The following is an 18,943-nucleotide window of genomic DNA, read 5'->3' as shown; positions in this document are numbered from 1 at the left end:
GTGCATTTTCTCCTGAGTACGCCAATACCTCATATGTGGTCGAAAACTACTGTTTGAGTGCACGAGGCTCCTAAGCTGTCCCTCAAGCTAGGGGACTGTATGCTATCCCTGAACTCAAGGATACTCCTAATGGTGGAGATAGATTGACTGTGGCAACTTTTATTGGTGTGATGAGGACAAATTAGAACACTTACCTTGGCTCAGTAATACTTGAAGAAACTTGTCCCATGTTGGATAATGTCTCCTGTTTACTGGCTGTGCATAGTGCTCCAAAACCTGTGGCAGTTCCTGTGCAATCCTCTGCAGGGCCTTTTCCTAATGTGGGAGTGAAATAAGAGGAGCAACATTACATCAAGAGCAACATGTAGAATATATACTTTATAAGGCCACGTTGGCATGTTCAGTATTTGGTCAGTTTTTCACCTAAGTATTTGTACGGAAAGATTAGCAAAGTCGAACTGTAAGGTTCAGTGTTCGTACTGAACACAAACTTAAAAAAAATAAAATAAATCAGTGTCCGAGTTTGGATGCTTTACGTATGCAATCCACTCAATCGAGCATCGCTTTGCTCAGGCACTCTCGGTTCTCGGCCCACTGCGAGCCACTTGCAGTGTCTGAATGGCTCACACTGGGGGTAAAAAACAAAGTTTTCAGATGCAGTGTATAATAAAAACAAATCAGGTTATCCCACCCCCGGAAGTGCTTAGTTTATGGCTGGCTGTATGTTTGGAGACCCCAACTGCCCAATCATTTACTTCCATTGGGGTTCAGATCAAGTCCAGGTCCTGAACTTTATCAAACGTCCAGCTGAACCCTACAAAACCCAAACTTCCACAGGCCCGCTCATCTGTATTTGTAAGACAAAATGGGGGAGTGAAACAATCAGAGGAAAAGTATAATAGAACCACGAGCACTGCTTCTGTATTTTTTACTCACTCCTGGCTTTGGTTTATGAGGTAAAATACTGACCAGATACCGAACGTGTCAATGTGGCCTAATTCTGACACTTACGTAGACACTCAGATAACCATTTTCAAATGATAACTTGAGTCCCTATGTCAGTAAAAGAAAAAGTTCTGTAAACTGTAGTTTGGCTCCGTGGTTATCACATCTACCGGACAACAGATCGTGTATGGACTTTGTATGTTCTGCAAAAATGTATGTAGACATCTTCTCAAAATTGCTTTTATTCAATTCTAATAAGATTGAACCGAGAAAAAGTAGGATTGTACATAACAATATGCAGCCACCGCTTGTCACTGATGCCTCTGTTCTTATTTATATGGCTGCAGCACTGACTACACGGGCATAGACCGCTGCAGCCAATCACTGGGCTTGGTAGTGATGCCAGTGGTCATAAGATGCCGATGGAACATCATACCTTCACCCAAATCAAGAAGACCGGAGGCGGCAATGGAGAGCTGTACTTGTAGCGGCAGTAGAGAGCCATAGTTGTAACAGCAGTGGAGAACTGTAGTTGTAGCGACAGTGGAGAGCCATAATTGTAACAGCAGTAGAGAGCAGTAGTTATAGCGGCAGTGGAGAGACGTAGTTGTAACGACAGTGAAGAGCCATAGTTGTAGTGGCAGTGGAGAGCCATAGTTGTAGTGGCAGTGGAGAGCCATAGTCGTAGCAGCAGTGGAGAGCCGTAGTTGTAGCGGCAGTGGATAGCTGTAGTTGTAGCGGTGGCAGTGGAGAGCCATAGTTGTAACGACAGTGGACAACCAGAGTTGTAGCGGCAGAGAAGAGCCGTAGTTGTAACGACAGTGGAGAACCATAGTTGTAGCTGCAGTGGAGAGCCATAGTTGTAATGGCAGTGGAGAACCGTAGTTGTTGTGGCAGTGAGAGCTGTAGTTGTTGTGGAGGGAGAGCCGTAGTTGTAGCTGCAGTGAAGAGCCATAGTTGTAGCGGCAGTGGAGGGCCGTAGTTGTAGCAGCAGTGGAGAGCCATAGTTGTATCGGCAGTGGAGAACCGTAGTTGTTGTGGCAGTGGAGAGCCATAGTTGTATCGGCAGTGGAGAACCGTAGTTGTAGCGGCAGTGGAGAGCCATAGTTGTATCGGCAGTGGAGAACCGTAGTTGTTGTGGCAGTGGAGAGCCATAGTTGTATCGGCAGTGGAGAACCGTAGTTGTTGTAGCGGCAGTGGAGGGCCGTAGTTGTAGCGGCAGTGGAGAACTGTAGTAGTTGTAGCGGCAGTGGAGAGCCGTAGTTGTAGCGGCAGTGGGCGAATACAGTTGCATTTGTTATTTTGAGGTGCAAAAAGCCAATTAAATAAAAAAGAATTAAACTGGACAACCCCTTAAGGTATATTATACTGTGATCCCCTCTGGGGACAGGAACTGATGTGAGTGTATTCTCGGTTGGATGTAACTGATAAATAAATTTTGCGTAATGAATAAATGATGATAGCATTCAGCAGATATTTGCCTCTTCTCACCTTATTCTCTAGGCATTTATATGTACAATCATGTAATATAAATAATTCTATATGTTATGACATTATCACTTCTTTTCATTAGCTGTACATAAATCAATAATATTATTGTAATCTTAATTTAAAATCCATTTCCTAAACCAATAAATACACAGCCACGTTATATTCATGGTAGACATTAATCTGTGGTGCAGCTTAACAGGAAAAAAATTATCAATCCCCCTTCAGATCGTATATTGTACATACAGTAAATGCAATTCAATTCTAAAGCTTTCCCTATATGTTTCAAGTCACTGAAAATGATGCACTAGCATTACATACTCTGTATTTTATTTTTATTGGCCTGGGTACTACCGAGTTTCAATGAATATAAGACCAGGTCTTATATTATTTTTTTCTCTAAAAGACGCACTAGGACTTATTTTCAGGGTAGGTCTTATTTTTGGGGAGCGACGGCTTACATTTTATTCCCTATGTAGTGCTAAGTTTACCCCCAAAAGAAAGCAGACACCCCCTTAAAGAATCACACTTACCAGCCCCCTAAAAAATTAGAGTTGGAAAGTGAATGGGCTCTCACATCCAAATCTGATTCTTTGTCAGGTCTTCCTGTATTCCACAGAAGTCGCTCCCTCTCCTGGTCAGAAACAGTATCACTCACGCAGAGTTAGTGAGAGCAGAGTGAGGCTATGTGCGCACGTTGCGTATTTGCATGCAGTTACGCTGCGATCTGCACCGCAGCGTAACTGCATGCGCCCTGCGTCCCCAGCATAATCTATGAAGATTATGCAGGAAACGTGCGCACGTGGCGTCTTAGAGCGCAGCGCTTCGGCTGCTGCCCGAAGCGCGCGTTCTAAGAAGTGGCATGTCACTTCTTTCCTGCGCTCTGCATGCAGCGCCCGCTCTGTCTATGGGAGGGGCTGCACTCAGAGCGCATGGAATCGGCTTTTTTTTCCATTAAGAACTCTTTCTGCAGCGATTTGAAGCGCACGTGTGCTGTTCAAATCGCTGCAGAAATTTCTGCAGTTACCAAACGCTGCGTGCGCACATAGCCTGATCCTGCAACCCGATATGTGTGCAAGAACGGAACATTGGGGGAGACCTGACAGCGATGCAGTTCTCTGTCTGAGAGCCCATCCACTGTTGGCACTGGTCAGCTGTAATTGTTCCTGTACTTGCGGTACTTTTTTTCTATGGGTAATATGTAAATCAGTTAACTCAGTTGCTTCGCAGTAGCGGGGAACTGAGTTCAAGTCTAAGGAAAACAACTGCATGGAGTTTGCATGTTCTCTCTGTGTTTTTGTGTATTTTCTCCGTTTTATTCCAAAACTCCAAACACATGCCTAGGGAATTTACATTGTGAACCCCAGTGATGGATGTCTGTAAATTGCTGCAGAACATACTGTCACCATATAAAGAATAGAAATACAAGTGCATCTCAATAAATTAGAATATCATCAAAAAGTTAATTTATTTCAATACAAAAAGGGAAACACATATATTATATAGAGTCATTACAAATAGAGTGATCTATTTCAAGTGTTTATTTCTGTTAATGTTGATGATTATGGCTTTCAGTCAATAAAATCCAAAAGTCATTATCTCAGAAAATTAGAATAATTACCACAAAACACCCGAAAGGCTTCCTAAGCATTTAAAATGGTCCCGTAATCTGGTTCAGTAGGCTACACAATCATGGTGAAGACTGCTGAGTTGACAGATGTCCAGAAGGCAGTCATTGACACACTCCACAAGGAGGGTAAGCCACAAAAGGTGATTACTAAAGAAGTTGGCTGTTTACAGAGTGCTGTATTCAGGCATATTTTTTTTTTTTTATAAATTTAACTTTTATTAACATTATCAATAACACAGGAAACACTGTATTGTACAGAGTAAAGAACAATGTCAGAACACAAGCATTGTATCGAGGAATTGTTAGCAGATCAATTCCTAAAATATGGGGAGATACAAAACTCAAGACTGTATAAACAACGATGAGAACTGTAACGAACTACTGTCGGAGGATCAACCGAAAACCTTTTTATACTATATAACAGGGCCACCTTAGAGGAGTGAACAAAACCGGGGCCGTAACTCAAGTGTGAGTTGGCAGAATAGAAGATACTGAGTAACACATGAACAAGAAAGAAAAAGAGAGAAAAGAAAGTCAGAGAAGAAAAAGGTGGGAGGGTTGGGGTCAAAAAGGGTAGGTGAATTTGTCAGGATGGGGGGGGGAGGGTATCCAAGCATATTAATGGAAAGTTGAGTGGAAGGAAAAAGTGTGGTAGAAAAAGGTGCACAAGCAACTGGGATAATCGCACTCTTGATAGTGTTAAGAAAAGGCCATTAAAAAAATTGGGGGAGATTCACAAGGAGTGGACTGCTGCTGGAGTCAGTGCTTCAAGAGCCACCACCTGGTGGTTGGTTCCCTTTAAGTGGAAAATGTATTACTGGCTATATTGAAGAGGTGCACAACAGAGACATGGACAATAGGAACGCTGAAGGTGCATTATATTCATCTACTGCTTTAATTTTTAGAAATGTACACAAATAATCATACTGAAAATCAGATTATTAGAGTAAAAAGAGATAGTATGGTATATACCTGTATATACTCTTACAGCAATGTTGCTTTATGGCGCTGAACTAAAGAATGCCGAAATAGTTCTTTGGCAGAAAACGAGTTAACAATGGTCCTATAAGAACACATTGCACGTCCCTGCTCCGCTCCTTCACTTGTCACAGCTCGGCGGCTGGATCCTGGCCCTCCGCATCCAATTGATGGTGCAGAATCTCTTCCCTCCATCTGGCCTATGAGGCCTGGAGCTGCAGCTATGATATTTTGTCACTGCTGTTTTCTTGCTGTTTTTCTCTATTCTGCTCCCCAGATGGTGAAAATAACATTCAAACTCTTTTTTTTTTGGTCTGTGTGTGATTTTTTTTTATTTGCTTCTAACAATGGTCCTTGGCATCATTTCAATGTTCTACTTCGGTAATTAACAGTACTGATATGGCCACAATTACAAGTCCCCTTCTCTTCAGCAGTAACGCTGTGAATTAGTAGGAGCTAATGATTGCAAGTGGAGAGGGGGCTTGAGCGCAGACGGTGGAGCGGTTTGGGTTTTTTTTTTTGTAGGATGGAATAAAAAGGTACAAGCGGCGCGTTCGCGGTCGACGATGATTACCTAGTAATTAGTTTACACAAAGCCTTCTATTTAATGGCAAAACAGTGTAATTAACGAGTGACAGAAAATCAAAGGGTTGCTTTGTAAGCATATGAAAAATTAACACGGAGGGATACAAGTGAATTAAATCAATAGTGAGCAGAACGTGAGATTGATACCTGGGGGGCCCACAAACACATTGCTCTACATGATATTATATTGCTGCTTATTAAATTGCCCTGTGCGTTATTATATCATTTTCTTTATGGCTATATCATTTTTCATGATATTATTATCAGTCTCTACATCCCAATAGATCACTACGGCTAAGTATACGTCTTCGTCTTAATATATTTTCATGTTCCCATTGATTTACTAGCTCACAACATGCCGCGCGCTCTTTGTCTATGGCCAATTTAGCGGAGAGTCTGGCATCCACGGGGTTAATTCATACCATCCATTTATCAATATTTAACGCAAATAGTAGCACTTTAAGATATAGTGATTGTACAGCGTCTACGGAGCTTTGTAAACATCATATTTCTTTGCAAGCTGATTTGGAAAATTATGTGCTAATGCCTTACTGCTGGGAAGACCCCATTTGGGAGAGGAGCTCCGAACAATAGATTTTAAATGCAGCCCCTCAGGGCAAGGTTCTCATAAGAATAAGCATTTAACGCTCATTTCCAGACAGCTCCGCTTAAAGGGGGATATTCATAACTGATTAACTCCCTGCCATTGTGATCAGCATATTATTTTAGATCTTTACTGTCAATCATCTCGCGGAGTGACGGATACACGCGCCGCCGGACCTTCTTTATATAAATATTAGGGTTACAGCAGGTCACACTTTCGACCCCCCTATCTCTTGATCCTACAGTTTGGCTAAGGGATAGCATGAGGGTCTGTTGCCGGAGTCTGATCTCATTTTCCTGCAAACAGGGGATGCCATAAGGAATTCACACTCGTCATTTGTCAGCAGAACACAGCGAACAGCAGGAGTCTGATGACTGCCCTAGATATGGGGAATGCAGCCAAAACCCCACAGTGAGAAAGATTACTTAACCCTTCTTTGTCTGCCCACAAAAGAAGGGGGGGGGCGGATATGAGAGGTGTTGAAGAGGTAGGCTGCACAGCACCACGGGATTGATCTATTGTAGTATAGGCGACTGGAGGAACAAATCAAGACGAAAATACTTAAATTATATCAGCATCCATTATTCTTCAGAATTCTGATACATTGGAGTGCCACGCTAAAAGAAAATCAAATAATTGCAGACGTTTAAAAAAATATTTATATAAAGGAGCAGATGAATTGATGATCTAAATTTAGATAGTTTAGAATTAAATTGGATGAGGCGAGTTTATCACACAGGCTGTCTATCACCCGATGAACAAGCAAAAACACTCATTCATTGGGTGAAATGTAAAAGATCAGCTTTCTCGGTGGTGCCACATCCTGTGTAAACAGGACTCGTAATGACGAACACCATGGCAGCCTGTGGCACTGAGCGATCTAGTGTAGATTGCTCAGTATGCATTGTTTGCTTTGGTCTGTCTGTGTAAACAGGCAAATGACCACCATTCTGTAAAAGTTTACCAATCAGCGGTCATATCGTGCCACTGATCGGTCCAATCAAAGTACCAAAGTTATCTAGCTCACTTAATAAATGTATTACAGTAGTGACGGTTAGGTGGTAGGGATAGTGTACACCTGATATGTCCCTCAAGGTAGGGGTCCTTAGGGTAATTCCTGTCCCCAAGATTACCCCTGAAGGTGGAGATGCTTGGGGCTCATGCCTTGCTAACCTACTGGATATGACTTACGTACACGTGCCCTCTTCCTCCAAAGAGATTAAAATTACAGGAGAGCTACAAAAAAACACAGGAAACTGAGGAAAGGCAACGGTAATGATAGGGCTCCAAGATCTTCTCCAATTGGAAGTTGTGCTGCTGCTAAAAGAATGAACACCTTTGCTTAACACAAAACAAGCTCCTTCACCGTGTTCAGAATAGAAATTCTATATCCGGCAAGGAGTGAAGCCAGGGGCGGGTAGATATGGCGGAAGGGAAAGATCTTAGCCTTCAAGCTGCAGCTGAAAGGAAGGCTAAGAGAATTCTCAGCCAAGAGAAAAATGGTCCTTAACCACTTCAGCATAGAAAGGAAAGTATATCAGCAAGAGAACAGTCAAGTGACCTCTACAGAAGGCCTGTGATCTATAATAATAATAATAATATTTATTCATTTATATAATAATATGTGATCTATTAAACACTGACACCTCCTGACCCCAGTTACCCCAGAGGTGACATCAGGACATGGCACACTCATAACAAAATGTTGACACCAGATTTTTGGCACAAATTAAATACTAAATGTATTTTTTTAATTTTATTTACTTATATAGTACCATAATTTTAAGCAGATTTTTTTTATAGACATCATCGGCAATGTGACCAGTGGGTCACACAATCTAAATCCTCTATCGCTATGTCTGTGGCATGTGGGTGTCAACCTGAGCACCGGCAGGTAACTCGCGCAAACACGAGGAGATCAACTTTTCATATATTGTCCTTGGTGGGATTTGAAAGCAGGACCCAGTGCTGCAAAGCAACAGTCTAAAGCCCGCTTTACACGCTGCAATGTATCTTACAATGTGCCGGCGGGGTCACGTCGTAAGTGACGCACATCCGGCATCGCAAGGTACATTGCAGTGTGTGACAGCTACGTGTGATTGCGATTGAACGTTAAAACGTTCATCGCATACACATCGTACCTTTCTCTAGTATTGCACGTCAGATTGTTCATCGTACCCGGGGTAGCACACATCGCAGTGTGTGACACCCCGGGAACGATGAACAGATCTTACCTACGTCCTGCGGCTCCCGGCCCACAATGCGGAAGGAAGGAGGTGGGCGGGATGTTTACGTCCCGCTCAGCTCCGCCCCTCCGCTTCTATTGGCCGGCTGCCGCGTGACGTTGATGTAACGCCAAACGTCCCTCCCACTCCAGGAAGTGGACGTTCACCGCCCACATCGAGGTCGTATGGTAGGCAAGTACGTATGACGGGGGTTAATCGTTTGTGCGGCACGTTCAACAAATTGAACGTGCAACACATACGATGGGGGCGTTGCAAATCGCATACGATATCGTGCCCTCAGTGTAGTACACCATGAACACCAGCAGATGCTACTGGGCATTTTTAGGTTGTTGACCTGTGTAGCTAGATATTAATCACAGGAAGACAACCTTTAAAAATAACAAAAACAGAAGAAAAAAAAATCACCTAATGTATGATCAAGGGAACAAGGGTCCATTGACTTCCGGTTGAATTGAGTAGTGGTCAGGGACCTGCTCTACTCAATGTACGTGATGGATGTAGAGATTGTGAAAAAATGGAGATAGAAGATACAGCGCTCGTCAGCTCAGTCCCGTAGAGATGGCATGGAGCCATAGTGCACATGTGACTACCACACCATTCAAACGATGGACACGAGTCCTCCAAATTTGTTGCCTGTTGGCAATATAATTGTTTTTATGTGGGACAACCCCAATAATGCTGAAATGTACATCAGTATAAGATCAGCCAGTAGCAACATTTCCTGTCAGTTATTCCAAAATGATGTACAAGATTATTATTTCTTTTCAGCCCCACACCTGTTTGTAGGTTATGTCTATAATTACAGCCCAGCTCTACTGAAATTATTTGGGCCACATATAACTGGATGACAGGTCACGTCATTTTTAGCAGTAGCCATGTTTTTCTAATCCTGTACATGGTGAACTGACTAAATGATTACAGGATATGTCTCCAAGTTTTTGACACCTATTCTGATAGCAGAATTATGTAGAGACAGAGACCCTGATTCAAGCGATGTCACTCACTGAGCTGAGTTTTGATAAAATCACTGTTTCATCAGCAGGAGATCATCATTAGAGGACTAGTAAACCTGCTGCCATATAGTCCTCTATATTCCTGAGTTCTGTTTAAAGGGATGGTTCACTACTCAGCATAGCAGCCACATCACTGTAAAACTCATAGGGAAGGCTTTTTGTTAAATACCTTGTGTAGTACATTCTGTCTCTGAGCGGTGCTATTGCGGTCCGGTCATCTCCATCAAGTGATCCTCGGGCTCCGTGAATTCTGAGATTCCGTGATGTCGCGTCAACTTCCAGTTGACCTGACATCACTGAGGCGGGCCCAGTCTCCCTGAGTGACAGGGTAGTGGGCGGTGTTTCATTGCTCATCACAATTCCGCATCTCGCACACGCTCTCCTTCGCTGCAGAGCACCGCAAGCAAGAGCGATGCTGGGCTGTGATATGCGGGGAAACTCTGCCCACAGCCCAGTCACTCAGGGAGATTGGGCCTGCCGTGGTGATGTCAGGTCAACTGGAAGTTGATGCGACATGACAGGATCTCAGAAGTCACAGAGCACGGGGGTCATGTGATGGGGATGAGCGGAACCCAATAGCACAGCTCAGAGGCAGAATTTACTACACAAGGTATTTGACAAAAGCCTTCCCTTTGAGTTTTACAGCAATGTGGCAACTAATACTGAGTACTCGACCAAACCTTTAACCACACTGCCACCACTGATTGGCAGCATTCTGTCTACAGTGTGTACAGGTATAAAGCTTCCAATCAATGAGGTGGATGGGGTTGGCATAGGGTAACAAGAACCTGAGATTTCCTTAAGTGATCATTAAATGATAACAATACATTGAAGTAACTGTTCAGAATAAGACATCCTGCGTGTCTACATGAGAAATAACACTTTCTGGCCAATACATGACTTATAATCTGCGTTTCCCCCAGTTTTCCACTTTGCGGGCCTTATCTCTGAATTTGCAATTGACTCTGAGTTGGTGGGAGGAGACTATCTGCTATGATGTCTGACATAAAAAGCACAGCTAGAAGTGACATCTGCTCTTCACTACTTTGTTAGCACACAGTCAGGAGCATCAAAGGCATGGAAGACATTATACAGCAGGGCTGAGCTGTGTAGATGTGAATCCAGCCCTGGAGTAGGGTAAGGCCATGTGCGCACGTTGCATTCTATTCCACAGCGTGTAAGTCACTGCCTGTGCGTCACAGAACGCAACCGAAAAAGCTGTGTTCTGAGACGCATTCGGCAGAACGCAACGTGCGCACATTCCTGGAGAATTCATGCGTTCTGGATGCTTGCTCTGCCATAGACAGAGTGGGAAAAGCATCCAGAATGCACATTTTTCACAGTGCGGTCCCACTCGGTCTGCAGCATCCCCATAGACTTGCAGCAGAGCCGAGTGGGACCGCACTATCAAACAGAGCATGGCTGGCTGCGAGACAGTGCCGCACGATCAGAATGAACTCGGATGAACTTCACCCGACTTCATTGTGATCGCGTGGCTCTGTGCGTGTGCCGTGGCTTGATTTGCAGTCACACGTGAAGGACTCACCTCTGATCGCAAATCCCCTGAGTGACTGCAGTGAGCCGCATGATCAGCTGTGCTTTCACTCAGGTTACTAGCGGCCACAGCTACAGTCCTCCACTAGAGAGCGGTGGCTGCGGGTAACCTCAGTGACAGCGCAGCTGATCGCGCGACTCACTTCAGTTGCTGCATGGAGCTCACAGGAGCGGCGGTGTTCTACTGCCGCTCCTGTCAGCTTCCGATGTAGCAGAGCTGGAAGCGACGTGGGACCTTGCCTGGATTACGTCGGACCTGGAGTTGTTTTTGAGGGATTAATAAAGTGGTGAAAGAGGGTGTTTTTTTGTCTTTCATTACAAATAAAGGATTTTTTGGATGTGTGTGTTTATTTACTTTAACTTACAGGTTAATCATGGAAGGTATCTCGGGAGACGCCTGCCATGATTAACCTAGGACTTAGTGGCAGCTATGGGCTGCTGCCATTAACTCCTTATTACCCCGTTTGCCACTGCACCAGGGCAATTCGGGATGAGCCGGGTAATGTCCCGGGACTGTCGCATCTAATGGATGCGGCAATTCCGGGCGGCTGCTGGCTGATATTGTCAGGCTGGGGGGCTCCCCATAACGTGGAGCTCCCCATCCTGAGAATACCAGCCTTCAGCCGTGTGGCTTTACCCTGGGTGGTATCCAAATTGGGGGGACCGCACGTCATTTTTTTTCAATTATTTTTTTTTTTACTGCTCGATATAGACACGCCCACCGGTGGCTGTGATTGGTTGCAGTGAGACAGCTGTCACTCAGCTTGGGGGCGTGTCTGACTGCAACCATTCATAGGCGCCGGTGGATGGGGAAAACAGGGAATACGTGATGGATTAATGAGCGGCCGACATTTTCAAAAGAGGAGAAGCCGCCACGGTGTGAACGCCGTGCAGCGCTGCGCCGTTGATCGTGAATCGGTGAGTATGAGAGAAGGGAGGTAGAGACCGACATGGACACAGAGAGAGATAGAGACATAGAGAGAGAGACCGACAAACAAAGAGAAAGACGAAAGAACTGCCTTTGTTATGTTAAAAAAACATGCGGATCGCAACAATAATGCAATGCAAGCGCACTGCTTCACATGTTGGCAGTGTTTTTCTACAACTCATTGATTTCAATATGTGTAGAACGCTGCCAAAATGGCAAAAACAATTGCTTCTTTGAACGCAGAGATTTTGTCACATTTTACGCAACTAAAACGCTGCGTTTTCTTGTGCGCACAAGAAAGCCCAAATTTCCATTGACTTTGCATGGAAATCAAAACTCATGCATTTTTGCATTAAAACGCTGCAACTCAAAACGCTGCGGAAACGCAAAAAAAAAACCGCTATGTGCGCACACAGCCTAAAAGAGTTGGTAAAAAGGGCAACATATTCTTTCTGTGTCTCCTTTTGCTTGTTTTTTCCACTCTGCTCCTCCCTCCACTTCCCCTCTCCACAGAATATTATAAAAGGCATAACCTAACACCCCACTGTGCTGATAGTCTGCCTTGTCTTGAGCAATACACTTTTACTTTCTTTCTGCAGAGTGGATAATAAGTTTAGGAGGTAGTCGAAAAGAAGGCTCATAAGTGGAGAAAAAAAGATTTTTTTATTAATAAGATGGATAAAATAAGACATACTACAAAGTTTCTTTCATTTGCTTGAACTATTGATTTATGCAAAGTACAATACAATAGTACTTTGGACAACAAAAAAAATCACATGATCCTGTATAGACATAGTATTTGGAACACTGCAACTTAGTTTGTGGGGCTACTGAGGTTAATTTCTAATAGGAGGTTCTCTGGGACAATAATTTTGTAGGATTTTTCCATTTTTATGCAGTGTGCAGGCAGTCCCTTTAGTGTTGACTTGGGGAATGTCTGTCCTTGTGGGTTGCACTTGTATAGTGGAGGGCAGCCCGCCTGATCTAATAATATGGGCTTCTCTAATAGGCTGTAAGCTGGACACTATGCACTATACATATCTGTGTGACTTCCCACTATGCATTCGCAATTCTATGCATCCACCCCCTCCATGAAAGCTAGGCTTGTGAGTGGTTGTTTCAGCCATATTTTTCCCATGTGCTGCTTTATCATGGGATCTGCTGCATCCTGTAGTGCATTGGTAATCTGACTTGAAGCTGGTAAGAATTGCCATTAATTTTTTTGAACAGTGACGTCTGATATCTGTGACCTCGGCATTTCAGCACAATGAAGGGTCAATATAACTTGTTGAATTTGGACCCCCATAGAGCTTTCATTGATCAATTCTGGCAAAGACTCCGCACTGGACCCAGGGGCCATCAATAAAGCGCAGTTTGATTTTTTTTTTAGATCAAATAGTACTCCGGGACCAGGATTTTCTGAATAGGGACAGATATCACAGGTCACCTATAGTCCATGCACTGACAGGTCAGTGAAGTTTTGGTGGTACAAGAGTGACCTACACAATATTAGTTACAGGCGGTGGTATTAATATTAGAGCTGTTGGGTAGACAAGTGTCAATATATTTATTTAGCGAGTGATCTTCCCCATTGTATGAACCAAAATCATTTAAGTTAAAGTTTAATGTGAGCCTATCACGTGGAAAAATGCTATTAGCCATGAGATATGGGGTTAAGCTGAAGGTTAATAGCATTGTCCGGATCCTGCCAAGAGGAAATGAACTTTAATCCTTCCGGCAGCATCCGGTTTCAGTCATGGATGGGGCATTGACAGAGAGTCAGTCACCGCTCTGCATTAGACCCAACTGTCAGTCAGTGCAGGGGGCGTGGTTATAGCTGCCGCTCTCCATACACAGAGGAGCGGTGACTGAGCCCACACCGGCGCTGCTTCCATGACTGAAACTGTAACGCTGCTGGGAGGAACAAAGTTACACCCGGGAGTGGGGCATAATGTGCAGGCGCCAGGCAAATTCAGAATGCTATTAACCCCATATCTGAAAGGTTCCCCTTAATCTAAGGTCCCTGATCCTATTCAATATCCGGCATCTTCACCTTTTACCGACGCTGGTCTGGTCCCACGGTGCCATCTTGTGACAATTTCTGACTGGCCAGAAGTTACAGTGGGTATGTAAAGTATTCAGACCCCTTTAAATTTTTCACTCTTTGTTGCAGTCATTTGGTCAATTCAAAAAAGTTCATTTTTGCACCCCATCTTGACAGAAAAAAACAGAAATGTAGAAAGTTTTGCAAATTTTATTAAACATGAAACACCTGAAATATCACATGGTCATAAGTATTCAGATCCTTTGTTCAGTACCGAGAAGAAGCGCCCTTTTGAGCTAGTACAGCCATGAGACTTCTTGGGAATGATGCAACAAGTTTTTCACACCTGGATTTGGGGATCCTCTGCCATTCTTTCTTGCAGATCCTCTCCAGTTCCATCAGTTTGGATGGTGAATGTTGGTGGACAGCCATTTTCAGGTCTCTCCTGAGATGCTCAATTGGGTTTAGGTCAGGGCTCTGGCTGGGCCAGTGAAGAATGGTCACAGAGTTGTTCTGAAGCCACTCCTTTGTTATTTTAGCTGTGTGCTTAGTGTCATTGTCTTGTTGGAAGGTGAACTTTCGGCCAAGTCTGAGGTCCAGAGCACTCTGGAACAGGTTTTCTTCCAGGATATCTCTGTACTTGGCCGCATTCATCTTTCCTTCAATTGCAACCAGTCATCCTGTCCCTGCAGCTGAAAAACACCCCCATAGCATGATGTTGCCACCACGTTTCACTGTTGGGATTGTATTGGGCAGGTGATGAGCAGTGCCTGTTCTTTTCCACACATACCACTTATAATTATCACCAAATACTTCTATCTCTGTCTCATCAGACCAGAGAATCTTATGTGGGTTTTCATATGCCTTGCACTGAGGAGAGGCTTCCTTTCAGGCCACTCTGCCATAAAGGCCCGACTGGTGGAGGGCTGCAGTGATAGTTGACTTTGTGGAACTTTCTCCCATCTCCCTACTGCATCTCCGGAGCTCAGCCACAGTGATCTTGGGGTTCTTCTTTACCTCTCTCACCGAGGCTCTTCTCCCACGATTGCTCAGTTTGGCTGGAAGGCCAGGTCTAGGAAAAGTCCTGGTGGTCCCAAACTTCTTCCATTTAAGGATTATGGACACCATTGTGTTCTTATGAACCTTGAGTACTGCAGAAATTCTTTGTAACCTTGGCCAGATCTGTGCCTTGCCATAATTCTGTCTCTGAGCTCCTTGGGCAGTTACTTTGACCTCATGATTCTCATTTGGTGTGACATGCACTGTGAGCTGTGAGGTCTTATATAGACAGGTGTGTGCCTTTCCAAATCAAGTCCTATCAGTTTGATTAAACAAAGCTGGATTCCAATGAAGGAGTAGAACCATCTCAAGGAGGATCACAAGGAAATGGACAGCATGTGACTTAAATACGAGTGTCTGAGCAAAGGGACTGAATACTTATGACTGTGATATTTCAGTTTTTCTTGTTTAATAAATTTGCATACATTTCTGTTTTTTTTTCTGTCAAGATGGGGGGCAGAGTGTACATTAATGAGAAAAAAAATGAGCTTTTTTGAATTTACCAAACGGCTGCAATGTAACAAAGAGTGAAAAATTTAAAGGGGTTTAACTACTTTCCGTACCCATCATACAATACATCAAAATCTCTTTATACAAGTCTATAGGGTACTTTGCACGCTGTGACATCGCTAGCTGATGATAGCGATGCCGAGCGCGATAGTACCCGCCCCCGTTGCACATGCGATATCTTGTGATAGTTGCCATAGCGAACAATATCACTACGGCAGCTTCACACGCACTTACCTGCCCTGCGACGTCGCTCTGGCCGGCGACCCGCCTCTTTCCTAAGGGAGCGTCACGCGGCAGGCGGCCAATAGAAGCGGAGGGGCGGAGATGAGCGAGACGTAAATATCCTGCCCACCTCCTTCATTCCACTTCATAGCCGGTGGACGCAGGTAAGGAGATGTTCCTTGCTCTTGCGGCTTCATACACAGCGATGTGTGCTGCCACAGGAACGAGGAACAACATCGTACCTGTCGCTGCAGCGAAATTATGAAAATGACCGACACTACACAGATCACCGATTTACGACGCTTTTGCGATCGTTCATTGGTGCATCTAGGCTTTACTCGTTGCGATGTGCGTCACCGGATGTGCGTCACTTTCGATTTTACCCTGACGACATCGCAGTAGCGATGTCGCAACGTGCAAAGTACCCCTATGAGAGCCAGAACCTGGTTAGACAGAGGCTCTCACAGACTTGCATTGAAGAGTGACCTCTGGTTCGCTCCATGAAATACTGGAGCAGCCAGCAGGTCACAAACTACAGGAGAACGATGGGAGCATATGGGTGATATTGGGTGAAGACACCAGAGAGTGAGTATATGAGTAGGGTCCGGGACCTTAGATTAAAAGCACTAGTGGGAAAACAAACAAACACTGTGGTGGTGCTTTCAACAAATACTGGTAAATTGCATTTTTATTCATTTATATCATTAGCAGATATTAAGGGGCCACATGTTAAAAGCAATTGTAGTAAAAAAGGGAAAGGATCAATGGTGCGTAGTGACCATGTAGTATTCAGGATTATTCCGCCAGCCTGAGATGACAAGAACGGCTTCTCAATCATCTATCTGCTTCATCCTTCTTTCACAGGCACAGGTCTCAATGATGTGACACACACAGAGAAAGGGGAACTTGTCATTATGTATCATAAACTGTTATGCAAATACCTCAATTTGTAACTATTAACATAATTTAGCGCTCAGAGACATACACTCATTTCTAATCATCGCAGTGGAATGGAGTCTTGTTCTGTCGTTCTTAGCCTGCAGGAAAGTCTTTCATCAAGATGCTGTAATGTTTTAATAACCTGCCAGCGTTCACCGGCTGTGCCGCTGCCGACGACACTCTTACATTGTCCTCATTAAGGAACAGAACAGGTCGGGGAATAACAGGACATTAAAGCATTGCCGGTGTGCAGGATCCCGAGGCTTTGAAGCTGCTGTTACTGACAATGTAGGTCTGTTAACCCCATCTGTGATGAGTTCGGGTGACATTACCTGTACAATGGACTCACCTGTGCCCACTTCTGCTTCCAGGTTTCTGCAGTGTACCTCTGACGCTCCTTCACTGCCCAGGCATAACACGGAAGATGTGCAGCAGTGTCGCAAAAAGCCGTCCCATTGCAGCCATATTCATCGTCCACTTTAAATAACCAGCGGGTCACCAGCAGATTATCAATTATAAGTTGGCTTAGAGAACTGAAGAACTGTAAATATGGTAAAAATGCAGACACAGAATGATGTAAACAACAAGGACAAAATAAAAAGGCGAACATGACATAAATAGGTATATAAACAGGCTTAATGTCACAGTTTATTTGACCTTTGGGGAATCATTTCACCTCTGTGTTACATATATTACATTTCTGCAGTCTTAAAGGGGTTTCCCCACAAACAACATTCATTTTTTGTTAATTTTAATCAATAGATCTTGGAATAATAATAATTTCTACGATTGGATTTGTTTAAAAAAAAATGTTCCTGTGCTGAGATAATCTTATATATGTGTCCCTGCTATGTACTGTGTAATGGCCGTGTCTGACTACAGGAACACAGTCTGATCATACCACATCTCCTGGGCAGGGGAGCAAGTAATAAAGTATACAGACATTACAGCTTGGGATAACAAATTATTCTTTCTATGAGGTCAAATATTTTTTAAAAACAGGCAAGGAAATGTTTTACCTCAAAAAAAGAATCCGAGAACAATCCTGTGCTATATTGTCTGTATATTCTCTTTTGCATCCTCCCCTGCCCACGAGCTGTGGTATGATCAGACCATGTCCCTGTACAGTCAGACACGGCCATTACACAGTACATAGCAGGGACACATATATAAGATTATCTCAGCACAGGAACATTTTTTTAAACCCATCCAATTATATAAATTATTATTATTACAAGATCTATTGATTAAAATCAATTTTAACTTTGTTCATTGGAAAACCCCTTTAAGAAATGCTATGTAGTGGTAGATTATGATATGGATTATTGGCCTAAACCGGCTATCATCTTTAAAAAAAAAAAAACTAAACATAACAGATCAAACACTTCTAAATATTAGTGATTGTGGACAGTGGCTATCAAGGGTCTCTGACTAATATTGGCCACTCATGTAGAGACATGAATCCCAATTCCCGTCAGCCCAGTACCGCTTACAATCGGATACGTGGACGACACCCAGCGTGACCTGATTACTATCGCAGTCCAATTGCTGTCAAATTACTGAAGTGATTACCACACAATCGTAGTAAACTGCATTTAAATTTTTTTTAATTAAGTCCTCATTATTATTAATTTTATTTTATTTTAGGCTGTAATCACCACAATAAACTACAAATTCACCTCGACCTACATGGTATTCACATTTAGTGGCATTATAGTGTGGTTTATTTAAGATATAAGGAATTATATATTGGCTCTGAGGGTCAGATCACACAACTTGATTGACATTGGTGCCAGTAGTGGCCACTGGTTGCACCCATAATATCATGCGATCATTGGGCACCATAAGTGGTCTGGATTTTTGCCATTAGGCTTTGGTCTTAGCGTAATATATTATAAAGTAAAATATATTGGGCTAAATATTTACCAGGTGCTCTTGGCCCAATATATTTTACCTTACCTCCCTGAGACAGACACAACTGATGTCACCTCTGAAGATGGGAATGTATGGCACTGTTCTTCTACAATGGGAATGTGACATTCCATGGGGCTCCCCCTTTTCTACAGGCAATGGACAGTTAGAAAACAAGAGGAGTGTCTTTTTTGATCTAGTCATAGAGATGTACAGTTCCTCCTTGTGGATAACAAAGTTATTCCTTTACACCTTGTTCACACAGGGCAATTTTGGCACAGTTTCTC

General features: G+C 43.5%; 1 protein-coding gene across 2 annotated transcripts in view; it reads right to left on the bottom strand.

The window, feature by feature from the left end:
- The window catches only part of IQCH (IQ motif containing H), a 192,608-nt gene that overhangs the window by 44,193 nt on the left and 129,472 nt on the right, over positions 1 to 18,943 (bottom strand). For both annotated transcript variants that reach the window (XM_075346063.1, XM_075346064.1), the window contains exons 14-15: positions 17,095 to 17,286; positions 195 to 315 (exon numbers count right to left, since the gene is read on the bottom strand). In XM_075346063.1, coding sequence (XP_075202178.1) covers positions 195 to 315; positions 17,095 to 17,286 — 313 coding nt within the window. The remainder of the gene's footprint in view (positions 1 to 194; positions 316 to 17,094; positions 17,287 to 18,943) is intronic.

This window comes from Anomaloglossus baeobatrachus, chromosome 4 (genome assembly GCF_048569485.1).
Source record: "Anomaloglossus baeobatrachus isolate aAnoBae1 chromosome 4, aAnoBae1.hap1, whole genome shotgun sequence".
Lineage (NCBI taxonomy): Eukaryota > Metazoa > Chordata > Amphibia > Anura > Aromobatidae > Anomaloglossus > Anomaloglossus baeobatrachus.
This window is presented reverse-complemented; position numbering and strand designations above follow the sequence as displayed.